Raw genomic sequence first — 17,256 nt, forward strand, 5'->3', positions numbered from 1 at the left:
AAAGCATCTTCCTGCAAGTCGTCTGCTGCTTCCGGTTGGTTACAAGGACGACCAACATGTTACTTTGTCGGTCATGTGTGGGAGTTGTTCAAAAGCAGAAAAGTCTTCTATATACGATGGCTCAAAAATGTATAAGAAGTATCCACTCTCTAAGACCAAGTATGATTTTTAAAGTTAAAATTATTTTCTCTAATGTCAGACATACGACCTGCCAACATCATTCAACGCAGTTACTACAAGAAATCTGTTATCGAGCTTTGTCAACGAGCGTCTTACTCCAAAGGTATGCTATACATGCCATCATATGTATATTACAGTTTTCCAGATTTATTCAAACATTTACTTTTCCGGGTCTTATGGTGCATTAAAAGTATTCTTTTATCATTACTTTTTGTGAATGTTCCTGATAAGAATTTTTAAGTTTTGTTGATAGCTTTCCTACTTTCTCCAGGTCGTCAGATATAAACGCCAACAAATTTCAGCGACCAATAGCGCAGACTACAATAAGTGAAGAAGAAGTAAACAAATTCTCAAAACTGGCAGAGCTGTGGTGGGACGAATCAGGGGAGTTTGAGGCTTTGCACACCATGAACGAACTTCGCGTTCCTCTCATTCGAGATGCACTGGTTAGCGTTCGGCAGGATGCCTCAGACTCCAAAATAAAAGCCACACACCCACTCGAGGGCAATAAAATTTTAGATGTTGGCAGTGGCGGTGGAATTCTGACAGAGGTGAATATTGTGGCATTCAAGGTTAAGGTGTATATATATATATTCTGCTTATGTGGTTGCATCAGACAAAGAAACTTTCAAGCAGTCTGGATGCAATGAGTAGACTAGTGGAACGACTTAGGCTTGCATCTATATACTTTAGACATATACATCTCTACAAAACGAGTCACCACTTGCGGTACATTTCTGCTTGCTTTTATTTATCTGAAAACATATAGTACCAGAATATAGGTTTGGATTAGTATCTTCATAACTGGCCACATTACCACAGAACCAAAGTTTGAGTAGTTGTGGCTCTTTTGTCTACTGACTTTTTGAGCTAATTGAAGTTAACCATAGTTCAAAATGTTAATAATGCATGCATGAGGAGATGTATCTCAGATTTCTTTGACTGTAAATTGTTGACACACAACATTGTTGGAACCAAATTCTTAAATACTATTTCTAAAACATATATATATATACCTTCCTTCATGTTTGAACTTTATCTCAGACAATTGTAGCTGCAGAAAAGAGGTCTTGAAATTACCGAAGCAAGATGAGCTTAGTCAAAAGTATTGCCTTCGTGTCCCCTAAATCCATTTTTTTATATCCATCGCAGTCAACATGGCCAAACCTCTAACCCCTGTGGGAGATAAAGAAAGAACTTCACAAGTTTACATCAAAATTAACCACAGTTATGTTTATTCAGTACACATATTTTTATGTTTTTACAGCTATATTTGTTGTGCCTATTTTCATGTGCAAACTCTTTCATGTTTATCATCATTTAGCCCCTAGCTCGTCTTGGTGCATTTGTAATTGGAGTGGATGCATCTGAAGAAAATATAAAGACTGCACAAGCACATATCATGCATGATCAAAAACTGGCACAAAACATCAAATACATTCAGGCTGCTGTGGAAGATTTGGTCCCTACAGAAGAGGAAAGCTTTGATGCTGTTATTGCTTCTGAGGTTGTTGAACATGTCGCTGATGCATCAACTTTTATAAGATCATGTTGCCAGCTTGTAAAGGTAAGATGATGTTTACAATAACTGTATTGACAACTCAGATTATCAGCATAGGAAGGGAGATTGGCTAGTATGGGTATTATTTGCCAAATAACATGATTTATATGTACATATGTATTATTGATACGTTGAATACTTTTTAGTACATGTGAGAATTTGTTTAACCTCAGCTCAAGGATGTTTGTGCATTTGCTTTGTTTGCAAGTGGAAAATTTTTTAGAAGACAACATAATTTTTAAATATTACCTTTTTGGTTCATATAGAACCATGGCTTCTTAGGACTGAGATTATAAATTAGAATCTTCAACATTTTTTTTCATTCATGCCATTTTGGATGAGATCAGAAAAAGTAGTTTGAGATTTCAATACAACTTACATACTATTCAAAGGATTGTATGATTTTCAGCCGGGGGGTTCAATCTTCATCACCACCCTGAATAAAACGTTACTGTCCCTTGCCCTTGGTGTGTATGGAGCAGAAACTTTGCTACGTCTTGTTCCCCCTGGTACTCATGACTGGAACAAGTTTATATCTCCAACAGATCTTCAGTTCTTATTAAGTAAAAGTGAGTAATAAGAGAGTCATACATTCCTTTATTGTTCATTTTCTGTGTTTTGTGGTATTGTTCTTATCATACTCTATGGTGTCACCTCGATATGCCTATCTGAGTTACTAAGGCCTTTCTACCCTAGTTGGTCTCTTCAGTCCGCTTGTGTTTGCATCCTCTTTGTGCTTATATATCAGAAAGGAGAAATTTGACCAAGGCTTATTCTCAGTCCTCACTGGAATTCTTTTTCCCTTTCTCTTTGAACTGCTTGTCTTGCATAATCAAATGTACTAATTTGCTCATTCCTTAGTTTTTAATTTTCATCCACGCGCTTGATTCATGTTGGCAATTGTGTCATCCATTTGCTGTTGTATATGTTATATTGTGTTGATTGTCATCTTTTTAGTAGTCTTTTGTGTGCAGCATGGTGAGCTCACATCCACATAGGGAAGTGCAATTTACAAATTCTGTTGCATGTATGATTATTGTGCCACCTTAATAAAAGTTTAAGTGGAAATACTGTCTATCTGATTTTCAGACAAATTTTCAACAAGGTTGCTGCATGGAATGATGTACAATCCTCTGACAAAGAGATGGTCTTGGGTCAATGACACCAGCATAAACTATGCAATTCATGCTGTGAAGTCCTCATGAAATCTGGCATGAAATGTAATGAAAATGATGGTGACTCTACTGGTGAAGTGCACGAGGGGTGTGTGATGCATCTAAGGGTCTGCAATAATTTGAAAATGTTGAAACATTCATGTAAACCAAGAAAGAACTTGAAAGAAATTCACTTTTGAACAATTTAATGGTTATCAACTACAACATAATGCAGCCAATGATATATTTTGATGTTTTATTTTAACAGAGAGAAGGTTTAATCATGTATCATGACATGCATGTTTTGAATTAAGAAAATTTACAAATACTGATGTTAACAGTAAGAGTGTATATCCCCTAAAACCATTCTCTTTCACTCACACATGTATCACACATCTTTGCTGGATCCTGGCCTATTTCTTTGAACTTCACTTCCCCTACATCTCGGCGAGAATTTCTTTGTCTGATGACTGTATCCAACTATTCCTGTCACCAGAACAATAACATACAGTCACTGGATATTTCTCTTTCCCTTTCCAGATCTGCCACCTATCTACAATTGTCCTTCAAATCCACACTGAAAACACACCTTGTACTTGAGTATTACTCCTAATGCAGTCCACACGATGCTTTTCCTTTTCACCCTCCCACTTCTCCTCTTTTGATGCTTTCCTACTTTCTTTTCTTTACAGGATCATGATTTTCTCAGTTCTTGTTGCTCAGTTCCTCTGTGTGTTTTATATACTTGTCTTCTATTTGTCATCAGTACTGTTCTTTATTCTTACATCCCTTTATGTTGTCCATGTCTCATTCCTGTTGTAAGTGCTAAGAGCATGCTCTGTGGGAGTGTGAATAAGCACTACATAAATATTCATTTATTGTCAGAGGGAATCATTTCATCTAATGTGAGCTTACTGCTCAGGACTGCAGAAGCAAACTTTTATTATTCTTGGGGATTTAGTTGGATGTCTATGAAAGACTCCTGCATGTGTGCCGAGTCTTATGAATTTTGATGTATATAAAACCATTGTGTGCTTACTTTTGATTTTGTAATAATCATAATTTTTTTCTACCGTAAACTGCTGTATGTTGTTTCTTGCTTGTGCATGCAATTGAAAGGTAGGTGACTGCGAGAGTCTGCGGACATGCGAAGTGGTTGAGTAAATACATGAATGGTGGACGCTAGGTGTAAGACAAGCCAGCAGACATGTTTCCTTTCCCCTCAGACTGTCCAGCACCCCACCTTCTCCATGTAGCATTTGTCAAGCTATTGGTAGTAATGAATTAACACATATAAGGTTTGTTAAATGTGTGTTAGCAAGAATATGCCTCGATTTTTTTTTATTTTTTTTTTGGTGAGGTGTTATGCATGGGCAGGATAGAGAGGGCAGGTGATGTACACTAGTATAAATTTTTAAAGGCTTTGAAAATTAATTTTTCCTCACATTACAACAGCTGATTAGTGAAATTAGTTTTCAAATAATACAAGTCATAAAAGATGTTTTGTTAAATGGTTCTTATTTTCAGAAGTGTTATTTCTTATTTGAGATTGCACACAGTATACCAGAGAAGCACAAAAGTTTATCTTTAAATGTTTATTTGATTGATTATTAAAAAATATTAAAATTCAAAAAGACACTTTTGTTCATTACATTGGATCATTATTCACTATCAAAAACACCTTTGAAATGAACAAAACATGAGTAATGCTCTTAAACTTGATCACATTAGTTACAGCTGAACCTTAAAAACATGTAAACAACAATAAACAATCCATAGTTCTTGTGGTTGTACATCACATAACATTTTGGCACTGTGGCACATTATAACACAACATATCAAGATTTTCAGTATTTCAACGACTGTCTTTGGTATCTCTTGAAAGTATGCAAAACATTTGATTTGTGCTCATTTCTAGCAAGACCAGTGCTGCTTGTGTTTAAATATATATATATCAAATGATTTTTTAAAAAAATTTAGAACTGATATAAATAAATGTAAATAAATGCCAGTCTGTGACCTGCTTACTTTGGTCTCATATAATATGCTCACAATTACAAACAATATTTTCTTGGGTACAAAATTCTTGAAGAAATCTTCTCTTGTACAGTCATGTATAAGCTGACAAAGCACTTCAGTTGAAAAACCACATACACTCAGTGTATGAATAAGAAACTTGGAAGAGGTAAACTTTATGACTAGACATTCTTATTTTGTTAAGTCTTATTCTTTGTCCTTTTCCCAGTAAAGTACAGTGCATAACTTGCTCCTAAATGCTCCTCAAATACTGCTTTTTCTCATTAAGTTTTGTGCAAAAGATTTTTGCTCCACAAAAACATTGTGTCAATGAAACACATTAGGCTGTCACAAAGATGAGATCTTTTCAATTTAAACCTTATAATTTAAAAAATGTATACTATATAATATAGAAGAATCTTCCTGAGGATAAATGATATCTAAAGTATTTGTAACAGTAGAAAAACTAACCCTAACCTAAGCTGTAATCCTAATCCCATGCATGCTAAAATGTTTAAATTCAATAAAGCTCTTTCATGTCTAAATGCACAATATGGTACTGTTCTAAAGGTCTGATATCACTGAAAATGTAGAATTTTCCCCCCACTCATATTACCAAAAAGACAACCATGTGCTAGAAAAGGGGGAGGACAAGATTGTAACATTTGAAATCTGATACCAAGTCATTCATAAAATTTTTTATTGGCCATTGACCATTATTTAATGTTACCCAGATGCTAGTAAAAAGAAAAGAATTATTTTAACTGAATATTATATGCATTTATCTTAAATAAATAGCTTACGAAAAAGAGAAATGTAAGTGATGTACATGTTTCTAGAATGAAAAAATGCCACTGTTTTGATGACATAATCATTTCAGTCATGAAATAAAGAGCAACTCCCTATTAGGTTTTCTGTAATGAAAATTATTGTATAAAGGTAGCCCAAGTCCAAAATTATTTGCAAATGAGTGCATTTAATTTACTCAAGCTAATTTCTAAAATCTGAGCAAAAAGTATGTTTTTGTCTGTGAGCTACAAGCTTTTGATGACTCCAGATCTATCTACGTCTATGGTGGCACAGGCCACACTGTCAAACTGCATGATGACCACTTCTGATGATGATAATTCATCTAGGTTATGAGTGAGTTTCCCTTTGTTTTCTAACAGTGATGGGAAGGTGATGTTGTAAGGCTTACTTGCTGGTGGAGAATCAGCTGAAATTTGGAACAAGCACATTGTTTTGTTACTGATTTGTCTTCAATGACTTTTGTCTCTCTTTAGCCTCTTATCACTCTTGAACCTATGAACTTGACAAGTCAGGTCAAAGATCTCAAAAAAAAGTTGGCCTTTTTCAGCAACAGCAACATTAGTGTGAGTGGTATATTTCACTGATCGAGCTTCCTGGAGGTACATGATGTCAATCATTGCAGACTGGTCTGTACTCCATGCAAAGCTTGCTGTGACAGCTCGACATTGTGAAGCAGCTGCAGGAAGGCAGTCAGAGTTTGAAGTCGACACTGCCAATACGCAGATCTCAAATCTAAGTAATGGCAAGATGGCACAGATGTGACATTAGAAATTAAATGGCACAAGAGAAGATGAAAAGTGGTGCAGACACAGAAATCCATTCACAAACATAGCAAATATCGTAAAAGATGAACTGATAAACATTAGACAAAAAGCGTCACGTAGATCAACGGGCAAATATGAAAAATGAGGGAAAGGAGTCTTAAGCTTAATTTCATGTTAGAATGTGGGTAGCCTTTAAAACAATGTGTACAATAGCTGTTAGTTGTTATCACTTTACTCTTGACTCTTACTCGGTGAAGTAGTATTCTTATGATCTAATCCTGAGTGAAGATTATTTTCTATCTACCCTAATCCCTATCTTAAGAACATTTTTGGTTTTTTTTTTTTTTGTTTAGAAGGTTTGGAGGTAAGACTAAATTTGCCATGTTCGCTGTATAATAAAGCATTGTCCTTTCACTAAGAATTTTTATTTGCATGACCAGTAGCTTGACATTGCTAAAATAATATAACACAACCCCTCTGTCGATCAGCATCATTTATGATGGAAATAAGCAACTATAGGCAGTCTATTTGCGTTTAAATAAAAGGCAGCTACTGCATCTACTCAAGAAATCAAGATTACAAGGTAACTTTGCAAATCAACAAATGAGTTAATTATATGCATAATTTATGATTAAAATAAGCATTCTAGCCATTCTATATTTGCAATTGAAGAAACAAAAGAAAAGAAAATTATTCAAACCCGTTTTGAGACAATTGATTTTCTTATCTTACAGAGGCCAGCAAACAGGGAACTGAAAGGAAAGACATCCACATTGCAATAAAGCATTAGTAAGAGGTAGTTCACATTAACATATGTGTATGCTTTATATTTAAAACATGGCAGGATATATTTCATGCACATGAAGATACCCCTGCATGTGCATGTATACAGGCACAAACACTTCAATATAATTATACAGATATTTTGTGTAAAACTGGTCCTGTTGATAGCTACGTAAGCATTTCTTCTTTCCATAAAGGAAAATACTATTTCCAAGGACAAACAGGCCCTACAGGTATTCGTGTGTATTGAAAATAAAATGAACAATTTTCACAACTTACACACTCAGTCTTTTAATGCACAATTAGGTTTTAGATTGCTCACTTATAATTTAAACAGAGATTAGATGTAGGATTTCAACAGTTAAACTATTTTTTTTAAAAATAATTGAGCAGCCACGCATAAAAAAAGCAAAAAGTAGATTAACAAACATATGTTATGGAACACTTTAATCATCTCACTGCAAATTTTTTTTTTCGCTGATACATATGCAGTGAAAGGTTTTAATTTTCTGGCCAAGTTTTATTTTTCTCTCTGAGCTACAAGAGCTTTTGCATGTTCAAGAGCAGACCTAGCAATGGCAGTGTAAATGGTAGGAAACCTAGCATCAACATAACTGTCTGAAAACTTGTACTCTTATTTTTAATTTCATTAACTTGCAGGGCTAAGCTTGGTTTCATGGAAGTCTGGCCTTGGTTTCTTGAAAGCTTGCACAATGAAAGAAAGTCATCCAAGGTGTTTTCTTTCTGCTAAACAGATATTTCTTTGCATGATCTTACAATTCTCCAAGCATGATAAGGGTTTATGGGCTTGTTTCAGTTCTCTTCTCACTGTGGTGTTTCGTCTTATGCTTCATGCTCATGTGCTTTGTGAAGTCTATAAAGCTGGAGGACCCATTACAAAATTTAAAATGCTTCAGAACTAGTTCTGAATGCTGAGCTGGCAAGAAGATGTGAGATGAATTTCTCTGTCTTTTGAAAAGGGAAGGCAAGCTGAGGTGATTAATGCTCTCTGAATTCCATTTTTAGCCAAGGGGAATATAAAGTGATCCTTATGGAGTAACAAAACTAGCAACACCTGATGGAAAGACCTGACTATCTGAAAGCTGCGGGATTCCAAACCTTTACTGGAACTGCTATATGAGACCAGCGACCTATGATCATATGCTGGCTCCACTGAATGTGCTGACCCTGCCTGATTTTCTCCCTTTAGGGCTTCTCCTCTTTTTGTTTGTGGTTGCTGCTGGGCATGAAAAGAGGACAAATCATGAGTTAATAGGGATGACAGTTGGTCGATCTGCTGTGTGTGACAATCACATTATCACTGAGCTGCTTGTCAAGATTCTGAGTTCCCTAATCTCCTAGTCACTTTCAGTTTTGTTGGCAGAGCTGCTACTAGAATGTTTTTGGTCTCCAGCATCAGAGCTCTCAGTGCTCTCTTCTTCTGGGCTGCTCATGAACACATGAATCAAAGATCCTTGGCTAGAAATGTCAGAGTTATCTGAAAGACTTGTTGTTTTGGATTCTATGCTCACCTTTCGAGAAACGGGATTCTTTTGGCTTTCAATCACCTTTTGACGCAGAAAGTAGGAATTGGGGACTGGATAGTGAGGATGAGAGAGGTTAAGGCCATTCAGCACCTTCATTTTTTGCAGCTTTCTCAAGTACTCCTTCATGTTGTGCATGAAGACCGGGAGCTTTATGAGCTCTCTGCGAACCACACGCTTAATCCGAGATACCTCATCATAGCAGATCTTCCCGCTCATCAGAACTGTAAAGTCAATTGCATCCAGGTTGCGCAAGATTTTCACTGCACCTGCAGCAGAAGTGTATTTCATACAGTGTACATATTCACTATGAATGTATTCAATATTCTCTTTGATCTGGAGATACACATATGTTTTTGATTATCATTTCAAAGATGGTGAGATTTATTTAACCCTGTGATCAACTGGTTCAACAAGCTTTAAACCAGTAAATAAATTTTTTCTTGAAGGCTGCATGCTATTTGTCTTTCAGTTATACCTTAAACTATCTTAATTATCTAAAATATTTGGGGCAGAGAAAAGAAAAGATGACAAAAGGAAAAATGTAGAGTGACATTTCTTTAAAATGCTTTTTTGAATCAGCAGGTATTTTTTACAGTGGTGTTTTGTCATCCAAGAAAATGTACAATGCTAAAGTGCAATGTATGTGCGAAGTGTCAATTCAATATACTGTTCACAGCTAACATCTCTAGAAACAGAAATACATAAAACGTATTTAACTATTGTACCTCTACATTGATTATCCATACTTCTTAATCTGGGGGTCAACAATAAAACCACAAGTAAATTTTACTTCTGACAAAGCCCTCCCTGGACAATCTAAAGGATTCAAAAGACTCTTTGCAACAGGCCCTTGTGGGAATAAATTGTGCTCAATTAAGGAAGAATTGCCTTCAAAGTAGCATTGGTCTCCACCATGACCACCTAAGTCATTGGGATTTTCCAGGCCCTTTTTGATACGCATTACCATCTTCCATCTTTGTTCAGGATTCTGTAAAAACCTTTCCAGATGATCAAATAGCTCTGTAAAATTGAACTCAGTCGACTTGCAAGCGGCATCTGTAATAAGTATGGCATAAGTTGTAGCAAAAATGTAATGGATAATTTATGGATTGCTTTACTTGTGACAGCCTTGGAGCATCAATTTACTGTATACAGTATAAACTAGAAAGATTTTCTGATTCAAGAATATATTTCATAAAAATGTATTGGTCTACAGAAATTATAATAAAGTGGAAAAAAAGGGGTATAAAATAGCTGCTGAAATAGATGACCCACAAATATAAAATAACAGCTGATGTTTTTATAGGTTATTTGACGATCGTGTACCTTAGATAAAAAAATACCTATATTTCTGAGGTGAACCCTGTAAAGAGAGTTTTACTTCTTATTAATGATTCACAATGAGTCTCATTGGTTCAAAGAATGTGATATATTGAGTGAATTATAAGCTTTTATAGATCACAGGGGAAAATTTCAAATTGTTAACAAAATGAACCCACTCTCACAATATTACAGGTAATAGTTCAAGAATTTTCAATTTGTGTCAGGTTGACAAAACATATTTTGATGGTGTATTTTAAACTTACAGTATTTCAAAGCATTCAGCCACAGGTATGGCTCTCTTGACCTAATTGCAGTGTTGATTGCAGCTAAGCCCTCTTCTGAACACATACTCTCTAAAGCTTGTGCATTACGCAATCCAAAACGCCCCCTGTCCGAATACCAAGGCTGTAGACCATCATTGTATGTTCGTAGCTGTAGAGAAATAATTAAGGAAATAGGACAAGCATCAAATTAATGTTTCTCCTGGAAGATGATAAGGTTTAATGGCTGAATTTTAAACGTGTTCACGCAAAAAAAAGAAAAAACAAACCACTGAAAGTATAACAATTTGAATTATGTGATGGACAAATCTGTCTTAGAGGCCAGTGGATAGACAGGCAGCATTCAAATTGCAAGCTGGAGCAACCACTCAACAAATTATTGCCAAGGATACAAAATGTGTGCCGATTTCGTGATCAAGAAGGCAGAGCATGCCTTTTGTGCGAAGAAATGGATTTTCATTCGATCCATTAATCCATAAAGCATAACGACGAAATTCAGGTCTGTTCAGTTTCATTCGATATCCTGACCACACCATTCGAGCACTGCAACAGTATAGTCCCCAGATACCCCATGCCCCACAGAAAACAACATTATCTTGCAATGTGTGTGCAAACTTGACTTCACTGTATAAGCACAGGTCAAGATAAATGCTTTACAGCACTGTGTTGATATATTGTGGGGATGTTTGAGTAGCCTTGAGTGTCAGATTAAAAACTAAGAAATGAAAGATTAATGTTTAATAAATAATACATTTTACAAAGGCAATACAGGTGAAACATATCCTAATAATACTCCACCTGCAGGTCATGTTGTTTGACCAGTAGACATTTAAAGATTCTTGAAGTGAATTTTCCCTAATATAGTCCATTAATATGTTATTGGCTTGTTCCTGTGAAATGTATGGGCCGAACATATGATTAAGGAATCTTTCGCCATTGCCATAATGCTGCTTAACTTTATTTAGGATGAATTCTGCTTCTCCCAGAAGATCAAAGCGGATCTCTGCTGACTTTCCAGGTGGATTCTGCTTCATATGTTCATGATGATAAAATGTTGGTGTTGTACCATTCCTCAGGAAACTCTCCTTCTGCTCTTGAAGGTTCTGTGTTTTCTCTATTAGTGTGTAACCTCCTGACCTCCCCTCTATTTTCACAGTAGGGGTTTCATAAGCTTTGGTTTTCATCTCCTTGGTTACAGCAGCCACTAGTACTTTATAGTGGCACAGCAAGACAGCAAGATCTCGAAACGATGGGAAAGTACTGAATAAAGAAATTACAAGCAAAATAAACACAGCGGAAAATCTCCATTTTAAAGTAAAGGCAAAGTCTTTATTTGGAATGGACTGCTGGCAGACAGATTTTCCATTTTTTTTAGAAGAAGGATTTAGACAATGAGTTTCTGGTCTCAGCATCAACATAAAGAGCAAGAGAAGATGCAAACTCATGCTGACAGAAGTATGCAATCTTAAGCTCTATGGTCTGTTGTATTTATAGAGACTGATGAATTTTGCTGTAAAGAAAGAAATAATAAAGCAAGAAACTTCTAGTAAGTATGCTGTTGACATTACAAATTTTGGCAAAGTCTATCATTCAGACTATAGTTCCAAAAGTCCAAACATTGGCTTTGAAAGAGAGCTTGCTAATACCTGACAAGAGGGGCTACTCTTCATGAAAGATGACTGACGATTTTGAATCATTTGTAGGCAGACTGCCAGCAGTCCAGTTTAATTACAGTCTGTGGTCAAGACTGAAATCGTTTAAAATTTAAGATACAATAGTCAAACTATGTCTTTTTAAAATGAGTATATTATGCAACAAACAATAGGAATCTGCATAAATCTGCTAAGGTGGATTCACTGCTCTCAGGCAAGGTGCAACAAGTCAGAATTGGCAGAGAAAAGTCAAGAAGAAGCAGAGTTTTATGTAATATCCTGCAAGGAAGTAAACATGTACTTCCAATTTTATTTACTACATACATAAATGATTTGCCTGTCATTACTTGCAACATATTTGCTGATGATGCCAAACTATACAATAATGCATAAAATAGCAGCATCCTCCAAAATGATATTATCCAATTACAGAATTTATCAGACTGTTATTTTTCAACAAGTCATATTATTCAAAATGTACATTAATGCATTAATGTGGATAAAAAAAAATGTTTAGACATAAGTATATAATGAGAGAAAAGGACATTAACTGTGAAACTCAAATATTTAATAAAGAAAACAAAATAGGTGTTACACTTAATAATGGTCTGATGTTTAATGCTCACATCCAGAAAGTGACAGCTAAGGTAAGCTGGTATTTTGGTATACCCTTTAAATATCTTGATGTGCATACTTTTTTTCAAAGGTTTCATAAAACTCATTTAAAGTATGCAAATGCTATTCAACATCCATTCTACAAGTCGGGGTGGTCAGTATCAAGAGAAAAATTTCAGAGATGGGTGATACGATTACTGAAAGAATGCCAGAAATACCATAAGACAAAAAGACTTAGATAGAACAGCAGTTTAAATGTGATTCAAGTCAAATACAAAACAATTTACAACAGCCCTGATGTCATTGACAAACATCCATTTTTTACTGAGACAGTAACAACACAATGCAGAACTCAGAAGGGAAGATCTTTACTAAGCACTGCTGTACAGACAAAAGAATTTTTTTTTACCTAAGAAGGATAAAATGTTAGAATGACACACTAGTATTAAATTTTCACTAAATACTATAACACTTTAAAGACTCTTTTGAGAAATTTGTCATGAGTATGATTAACCAGCATTCACTCATGCCAACTAATAAAAAAATGCATAAAACGTAAAAAAAGGCCGTATACTGCCTAGACTGTTTGAGAACTGCCCTAATTACTACTAGTACTACAACTACTACAAAACTGTCAGGAGAACTAGCTGTAGATACGATAGATATCACGGAGTTTGCACTGTATATATGTGATAAAATCCCCAATATGTAATAGCCCTAGATCTGTAGTCAATGAATTTTTAGGCAATCGCAGTTTCAATCCTTGCTGCTTCCAAAAACAGGCCGTCATGTTAACGCCACATAAGCGTAGATATCATCAACTTAACGGACGACCGGATAAACTAATGAGAATTAAGTAGATACTCCATGTTGTGGGAATTTTAATCAATAAAGTTCGCGTTTCCAGCTCACCTTAATGGAGAACAGCATTCAGATATGTTCTGTCTCTCTTTCCTACTTGAGAAAAAGACTAGACAGGGACACAGAAAGAATTAGCTCGCATTTGGCCAGCGTGTGGCTGGAGAGTTTCACTGGGCCGCCATGTTTAAATGTCTGTTAGTTATATCCATGGAGCTCGGACCCCCCCCCGCTTTGACAGGGAGACTACTCCCGCGCTCAAGGGACGGTACTTGTGCAGCATAAGGGTATGTTCAGAAAAAGATTTTGCAAATTGCCTCATCTGTCTCAGGTTAAAGAGACAACACAGAGATATATTTAGGGTTTAAGAATAAAATAGTAAAAACCCGAAAGCAATAGGGTTATAAATCAATTAACAAGCTCTGCCTGCTCATCCTTTTATCTAGAATTCTTCAGCAAAAACACACGCCATTCATGCATGATTATCGTTCGTTCTTCGGGTAGGGACTTAATTTCGCAATTCGTTTCCCTCCCACGTTATTGATTACTCTTCAATATTAGCTTTCAAAATATCCCTTAAAATTCACTTTTTCCTTTGTATTTTCTTGTCTATATGAAGGGGTCAGTCCGGATTTTTGTTTCTCACTTTCTGGGTTGTTATACTAGTATTATACTAGTATTATAGTATTATACTAGTATTATGAATGTCTTGGGGATGCGCCTTGATTATAAGAACAACTCAGCTACTTTTAATAAAATTAAAATTAAATTATGAGAGTTGAAAAAAATTGCGAGAGAGTTAAATGTGTGTCATGTCGTTTATCTTACATGAATTCTTTAAAAAAAAAGATGATTAGAGCATGTAACCAGCGGTGTTGAATAAATAATTTTTATTTACACAGAGGAATATGAGTGAATCGGATGATGAAGTGCCACAGTTATCTGAGCACGCTCTGGCAGCACTGCAAGAGTTCTATAGTGAACAAGCAGCTGCAGAGCAGAATTTTACGGAAGCACTGACAGGAAACCTGCACGATTTTGCACCACAAGAAAACTGGGTATGTATACTTTGTGTACCAAGAGAATTCCTTCCAGTCAACGAAAAATAAAAGTATATCTAAACTGTCATACATTACATTGATATTTGAATATGTCTTTTAGGCTTACTGTTGTAGTAGTTCTTTTTAAAGTAGGTCTAATTTTCTTCATGGTATCATATTGTTGTAACTATATAACCGAAGATGTGAGGCCATGTTTGGGAATTTTTTCCCAAGTTAACATTTCTTATCCTTATCGTTTCCTATTTATATTCTTATACAAATTCTACTGGTTTCTTATTTATTAAGCTATTTAATGCAGTTATATATTTTTTAGAGTGTATGGGAACATTTGTTTCTGTTTTTAGATTTTTTTTTTTTCAAGTTAAAATATTTTGATCAGATATGCTTACTCATAAGAGCTTCATAATCTAGAAATATTAGACATAAATGAAAATCTAACAAGAAGAGTCCTTGCTTAATTATGGCATTCTCGAGGGAGAAAGAAGTTTACTAAACTTCTGCAAACATTGCTAAGGGATAAAATACCTCAGCCAGTGTCAACGATGGAAAACTGATTTATGTTTGCTTGTAAATATATATTACAAATTGCATATTTGGCTGTTTTAGTGACTTGTACAACATTGAAATTTAGTCTCTTTATTATTAAAACAAGAGGGTAGGAAAATATATCAGATATGGAGTATTTTGGCACAGAACCATGTTCAAACCTCTTCCAAGCCATTATCACTTTCATTTGCAGAAATCTCTTGTGTTCGATAAGTAACACAATTTGATCAGCCATCATAAAAAATTAAAGTTTAATGGCCATAATCAGCATGTTGAAAAATGGCATTCCCATTTTTCTTTCAGCAATTGAGTCAATTCTGGTACAGCAGTGAAACTGCCAACAGACTTGCAAAAGAGGCCTTGATCTTGGCTGGGGAAAATGGAAGGTATGAAAGTTACAGTAATATTGCAAGTGTATGAGACAACCATATATTTTGTTAAGGTGATAATTACATTTTATTTTTTGGGGCATGATGATCTCATGTATGTTTAGATAATTTGTCGTTGTTTTTGAAATGGAATGCATGTGTGTTTTTATAACTTTCAGTTCTTCTAGTCCTGAACTGTTATTTCTTGATAGCAGTGTCGCAATAGGAATGCATTCATGTTTGTGCAGAAGAAATTAGATTATCACATATTTATCTTATTATTTTTATGAAACCCAAACAAGCTCCTTTGAAATGAATGAATTTGAATTTTCAGGATAGCATGTGTTAGTTCACCAACTGCATATAAACGAATAAGAGAACTAAAACCAGAGGGGGTTACAGTCTACTGCCTGGAGTATGATGAGCGGTTCAAAGTATTCGGCGAAGACTTTGTGTTCTATGACTACAAGGAACCGTTGCGTCTGCCAGCAGATTTTAAAAACAGCTTTGATATAGTCATTGCGGATCCACCCTTCCTGTCAGAAGAATGTTTGTGCAAAACAGCCATGACTGTCAAGTACCTTATGAAGGAAAAAATTATTATCTGTACAGGTAAAAATACCAGAATATCAGTTAAGCATTATTTTATTGAATGGTTCTCATGAAAGAGATTGTTACACAAAATTTGTCTTATGAAGGGTGAAACTGCAAGAGGATGGAAGACTGTAGTGTAGCTACAAGCTCTGCATCAAGCTCTTTCTTGGTGTTTCTTTGATTAGGTTTGTATGGCACCGCAATTACTCAAAAAGGTAATTTCTGAAATTTAATTAATGTATTATTTGATAATTAATTTTCCAGAGTTTTATCGTAAAAACTATTTGGCTTCTGCTGTGTCTGAACTTTGATACATTCAGGCCCTTCTCTTTAGACCAGTCTCTAGTTTCCTAAGGTAAATTTTCTGAACCTGAGAACATGATTCAGATTAGCAAGATCATGCAAAGTGTTTTTGTCTTTTTAAGAATAAACAAAATCTTTGATTTTGGAGAGAGCTCACAAAGAGATTAAAAAAAATATTTTCTGTACAGGTGCAGTAATGGCAGACGTTGCTGAAAGATTATTGGGAGTTAAACCTCAACCTTTTCGACCTACACATTCAAATGGTCTTCAGAATGAGTTCCGGTGTTTCACAAACTATAATACTCAACTTCTCAGCCAAGATTGCTAAAATTGCAAGAGAGCTGTTGGTTGTAAATAAAGAATAAAACAAATTAGCTAGACACCACTTTGTTTTCAGGCACAAGAAACAATGGACCACATAATTTTAAGTGAGGGGAAACAACTTCATTTTATTTCTAATCACCCCCAGTGGTGTATAGGGCTGCAACCACACCATGCCATCAGACCCAATTCAGGGTGTCCCTTTCCAGTTGGGACCATGTCATGCCAGTTGCCTCCACCTCGCTGTGGACCGATCTCCTCCATGTCTGTCTGGGTCTCCCAACCCTGCGCCTTCCCTGTGGGTTCCAGCCCAGAGCTTGTCTTGTTAAATTGTTGGCCGGCTTTCGCAAGGTGTGACCTCAGAGCCCATTCTTGGTCGCCACCATGAAGCATAATCAGTTTCTGATTGTAGCACTCCCTGTTTTGTAATGAGTTTTCACAATAAGAATGCATTGCTCGATGCTGAACTGCTCCATGGCTACAAAACGGGAAAACAACGAATGGTCTTCTAATTGGAGT

General features: G+C 35.7%; 3 protein-coding genes across 8 annotated transcripts; 2 read left to right on the forward strand and 1 right to left on the reverse strand.

Moving 5' to 3' along the window:
* Positions 1–15: 15 nt before the first annotated feature.
* Positions 16–4,860, forward strand: LOC112566186 (ubiquinone biosynthesis O-methyltransferase, mitochondrial-like). Its single transcript, XM_025242192.1, has 5 exons — positions 16–283; positions 452–731; positions 1,505–1,747; positions 2,151–2,310; positions 2,831–4,860. Exons 1-5 carry the CDS (start codon positions 57–59, stop codon positions 2,944–2,946), a joined length of 1,026 nt encoding a protein of 341 aa, XP_025097977.1. The 5' UTR covers positions 16–56; the 3' UTR covers positions 2,947–4,860.
* On the reverse strand, positions 4,476–13,762 carry LOC112566185 (uncharacterized protein KIAA0895-like). Of its 5 annotated transcripts, none has more exons than XM_025242189.1 (8): positions 13,599–13,756; positions 11,218–11,679; positions 10,812–10,962; positions 10,402–10,570; positions 9,704–9,871; positions 8,801–9,081; positions 7,186–7,237; positions 4,476–6,127 (listed from the first exon to the last, which is right to left on the reverse strand). In XM_025242189.1, exons 2-7 carry the CDS (start codon positions 11,601–11,603, stop codon positions 7,214–7,216), a joined length of 1,179 nt encoding a protein of 392 aa, XP_025097974.1. In that variant the 5' UTR covers positions 11,604–11,679; positions 13,599–13,756; the 3' UTR covers positions 4,476–6,127; positions 7,186–7,213. The 5 variants fall into 5 exon arrangements, with proteins under 5 accessions (XP_025097974.1, XP_025097973.1, XP_025097975.1 ...); XM_025242190.1 differs by lacking the exon at positions 4,476–6,127 and adding an exon at positions 6,158–6,453; XM_025242188.1 differs by lacking the exon at positions 7,186–7,237.
* A 19-nt stretch (positions 13,763–13,781) lies between these two features.
* Positions 13,782–17,191, forward strand: LOC112566188 (EEF1A lysine methyltransferase 1-like). 2 transcript variants are annotated; one of them, XM_025242194.1, is made up of 5 exons: positions 13,782–13,831; positions 14,447–14,602; positions 15,455–15,537; positions 15,854–16,131; positions 16,605–17,191. In XM_025242194.1, exons 2-5 carry the CDS (start codon positions 14,453–14,455, stop codon positions 16,742–16,744), a joined length of 651 nt encoding a protein of 216 aa, XP_025097979.1. In that variant the 5' UTR covers positions 13,782–13,831; positions 14,447–14,452; the 3' UTR covers positions 16,745–17,191. The 2 variants fall into 2 exon arrangements, with proteins under 2 accessions (XP_025097979.1, XP_025097980.1); XM_025242195.1 differs by lacking the exon at positions 13,782–13,831 and adding an exon at positions 13,925–14,044.
* Positions 17,192–17,256: the final 65 nt, after the last annotated feature.

The sequence above is a fragment of the Pomacea canaliculata genome, linkage group LG6 (genome assembly GCF_003073045.1).
Source record: "Pomacea canaliculata isolate SZHN2017 linkage group LG6, ASM307304v1, whole genome shotgun sequence".
Lineage (NCBI taxonomy): Eukaryota > Metazoa > Mollusca > Gastropoda > Architaenioglossa > Ampullariidae > Pomacea > Pomacea canaliculata.